Source organism: Chondrus crispus, genomic scaffold, assembly GCF_000350225.1.
Source record: "Chondrus crispus Stackhouse genomic scaffold, scaffold_128, whole genome shotgun sequence".
Taxonomy (NCBI): Eukaryota; Rhodophyta; class Florideophyceae; order Gigartinales; family Gigartinaceae; genus Chondrus; species Chondrus crispus.
This window is the reverse complement of record NW_005179001.1, coordinates 203,878-206,775: the sequence shown is the minus strand read 5'-3', so window position 1 is coordinate 206,775 and position 2,898 is coordinate 203,878. Positions and strand designations below refer to the sequence as shown.

General features: G+C 60.8%; 2 protein-coding genes across 2 annotated transcripts in view; one reads left to right on the top strand and one right to left on the bottom strand.

The window, feature by feature from the left end:
* Positions 1–1,727: 1,727 nt before the first annotated feature.
* CHC_T00010276001 (Alkane hydroxylase) lies at positions 1,728–2,700 on the bottom strand. Its single transcript, XM_005713377.1, has 2 exons — positions 2,046–2,700; positions 1,728–1,921 (listed from the first exon to the last, which is right to left on the bottom strand). Exons 1-2 carry the CDS (start codon positions 2,698–2,700, stop codon positions 1,728–1,730), a joined length of 849 nt encoding a protein of 282 aa, XP_005713434.1.
* CHC_T00002162001 (hypothetical protein) overlaps positions 2,594–2,898 on the top strand; it is a 468-nt gene continuing 163 nt past the window's right edge. Inside the window, exon 1 of the mRNA XM_005713376.1 lies at positions 2,594–2,898. This exon is cut by the window's right edge and continues 163 nt beyond it. Coding sequence (XP_005713433.1) covers positions 2,594–2,898 — 305 coding nt within the window.

The following is a 2,898-nucleotide window of genomic DNA, read 5'->3' as shown; positions in this document are numbered from 1 at the left end:
GCATGGCATCAACACTCGGTTGGTATCGGTGAAAGAGCTTCGTGAGATGTTTGATTCCTGTCGCAATGATATCCTTAGCCGTTGAATAATCATTGGTTCCATTGTATTTATCCTTACCGTAGGCTTCTGAGGTTTCGTCACACAGTTTCGTGAAAAGGGTCATTTCAAACGCGACAAACTTGTCAATTGTCTCATCTGTGAACACTTGAACGGGAGCAGAGTGGAATGCACAACCGATGACCTCCGTTATCAAATGGGCGAGGTTCTCCTCACACACATGTTGGCAAGCCGAGATGATGACATCCAAGCAGTAGCACCACTTGGGAGGGAGGCATTTGGGATTTTGTGCGACGATGGCAGAGACAGAGTGTATCGCGTACGAAAGCCTGCTCCTTTTCTCCGTGGAGAGGTTGCCATCGTCCAATGTGATCTCGCGAATGCTTTCCACGATATAGTCAAAGACGCCCGAGGTGCACAGATGTTCGGAAATGTCGGGACCTTGGAGACAAATCGCACGTACGATATTTGACGCCTTCTCTGAGGTGTCAGGATCTTGTGATAAGATGGCACCTTTGATTACGGCGACAAAATGGTCACACGTCATCAGCACTGTCGCCAACTCTGTCATCTCTTCGATGTTACAACTTGCGTCTACAGCCCTCTGCCACAGCGCACAAACGACATCAAGCAGCATCTTCTCTGCCTCGACTATGCGTCTCTGGGGCATAGCGTTTACGGCAGCCGCAATGAGGACGCAACAATCTAGGTCGCGCCAATCTGTCACTGCGAGCACGGAGCACATGACATCGGCAACATCTGCGAACATGTCATCGGCAGCGGGGAGCATCTCCAGCATGCGGCGTCCAAGCTGGACTCCCCTCCCCTGCACGGCGGCCGAAAGGGCATGAAAGACGGTGCCGTGGCGCAGTGGCGCGTGGACACGCGCGGCGTGCAGCAGGGCCGAAAGCAGCAACACTTGGTGGCGAGACGAGGGCTGGTGCAGCAAGCTGGGATCTGGCCCGCCGCCGATTGCGGCAGCGATGGCATTTGCGGCGACAAACTCGAAGAGCGCGTAGGACTTGGGGCGGAGGTCGTGCTGGTCATGCGGGTCTGGAGGATGGGCCGTGGCGGCGTCGAAGGCGACGGCGAGGTGGGCGATGAGTGCGCGGAGTTCCACGGCAAGATGGTCGTCGCGGCGGGCGGAGAGGGTAGAGAGGGCGCGCAGAAGGTCGAGGAGGATGTCGGGGGCGAGGTGCGGGGCGCGGTGCAGGAGCTGGTCGGGCGAGGAGGCGAGGGCGCGGAGAAGGGAAACGGCGGCGCGGCGGAGAGTCGGGACGAGGGTCGGGGAACGGATTTGAGATAGGAGGCAGGGGAGACATTGCGCGGTGGGGAGAGAGAGCGAGAGCGAGGGGGCGCGCGGGTGGAGAGCGTGACAGGAGGGCTGCATGGCGGCATGGAGAGGAGCGCGTGTGTTAGGGTGAGGGGGGAGTGGCGGGAATGCGGACGGGAGCCAAGGGAACGGTCGAGCAAGTTGTCGCCGGGATTGAACGAGAGAGGTTAAAGAGGGCGGCGGACGAAACGAAACCTGCCCAGTCGGCATCGACGAAACGAAAACTAGTGGGCGGGTGAGTTGCAAAGTGATGTCCCCCTTCGCGAATCGTAAGCGAAACGGTTCGAGGACGTTTGTTTATCTATGCAAGCAAAACGGTTAGACACGGGACACAGCTTCACTCCTTCTTGGCGGCGTTTGCCTGCGCGATCTCCTCGGCGCGCCAGCGCTCGCGGTACGCAAGGAGGACGGGGTCCATGACGGCCCTCCACAGCGGGGGCACGAGCAGGATCGGGGCTAGGGTCAGATAGCCCGCGGGCAGCATAGGGCTCCCCTCTGTGAGCTCGAGCGTCTGGTATCTCCTTGACGCGTCTGCGAACGCGGCGGCACGAGAAGCACAAAAAAACACGCAGTCCAAGTCGTCAGTTCTCTTGTAGCTCTCTCTCCCTCGTGTGAGCGCAAGGTCAGGGAGGAAAAGGGGCTTGTGCAAACGTACGCAAATGATGGTCTGCGTGGACCTGCAGCTTGAACAGGAGGTAGCTGGACACGCGGTGCGGGGCGTCCCAGCTATGCTTGGGGCCTACTCGCTCGTATCCGTCGGCGACGGCCTTCCTCTCCAGGCCATAGTGCTCGATGGCGTTGATCTGTTCGAGTAATATGATAGCGACGGTGGCCTGAAACAAGAAGAGCAGGAGGCCCGGGATGCCAAAAAGGGTATAAAAACCGACTACGAAGGCGGCCTGGCCAGCAGCGTAGCGCAGCATAGCGTTGTGCGGGCCCCAGACCGGGGCGCGCTCGCGTGTGAGACGGGTAACTTCGAGGCGCCATGCGGACTTGTAGCCGCCGAGAATGGTGCGCGGGAGGAAGCGGTAGACGCTCTCGCCGAAGCGCATGGTGGCGGGGTCGTGCGGGGTGGCGACGGTGAAGTGATGTCCGCGGGCGTGCTCGATGACGAAATGACCGTACATGACCGAGACGAGCAGGAGATGGGCAAGGAATCGCTCCGGGCGCGAGCGGCGGTGCAGAAGCTCGTGCGAGCAGTTGATGCCCTCCGCGGCGATGAGGGCCGTGGACCAGACGAGGCCGAGGAGGCGGAGGCCCTCCGGCGCGTCGGTTGGGTGCGAGACGCGTGAGGCGGCCCAGATAAGCATGGCCAGCTGGACGGGGCACCATGAGTACACGGCGAGCTTGAAGGAGAGGCGCGACTCGAGGTGGCGCAGCTCGGCGTGGGTCAGGCGCGGGTGCGTGCGAGTTGGCGGGATGGCGAGGTCGATGAGCGGGATGAAGATCCAGACAAAGACGATGGGGAGGAGGGAGTGGGCGGGGCGCGGGGAGTACTGCGTGAGGAT

What these genes read in the sequence shown, in the direction of transcription:
- CHC_T00010276001 (XM_005713377.1), bottom strand. Translation starts at nt 2,700, where the DNA reads ATGCTTATCTGGGCCGCCTCACGCGTCTCGCACCCAACCGACGCGCCG. An exon ending in CCACGCAGACCATCATTTGC is followed by an intron (nt 1,922 to 2,045) that starts GTACGTTTGCAC and finishes CCGCGTTCGCAG; the next exon opens with ACGCGTCAAGGAGATACCAG.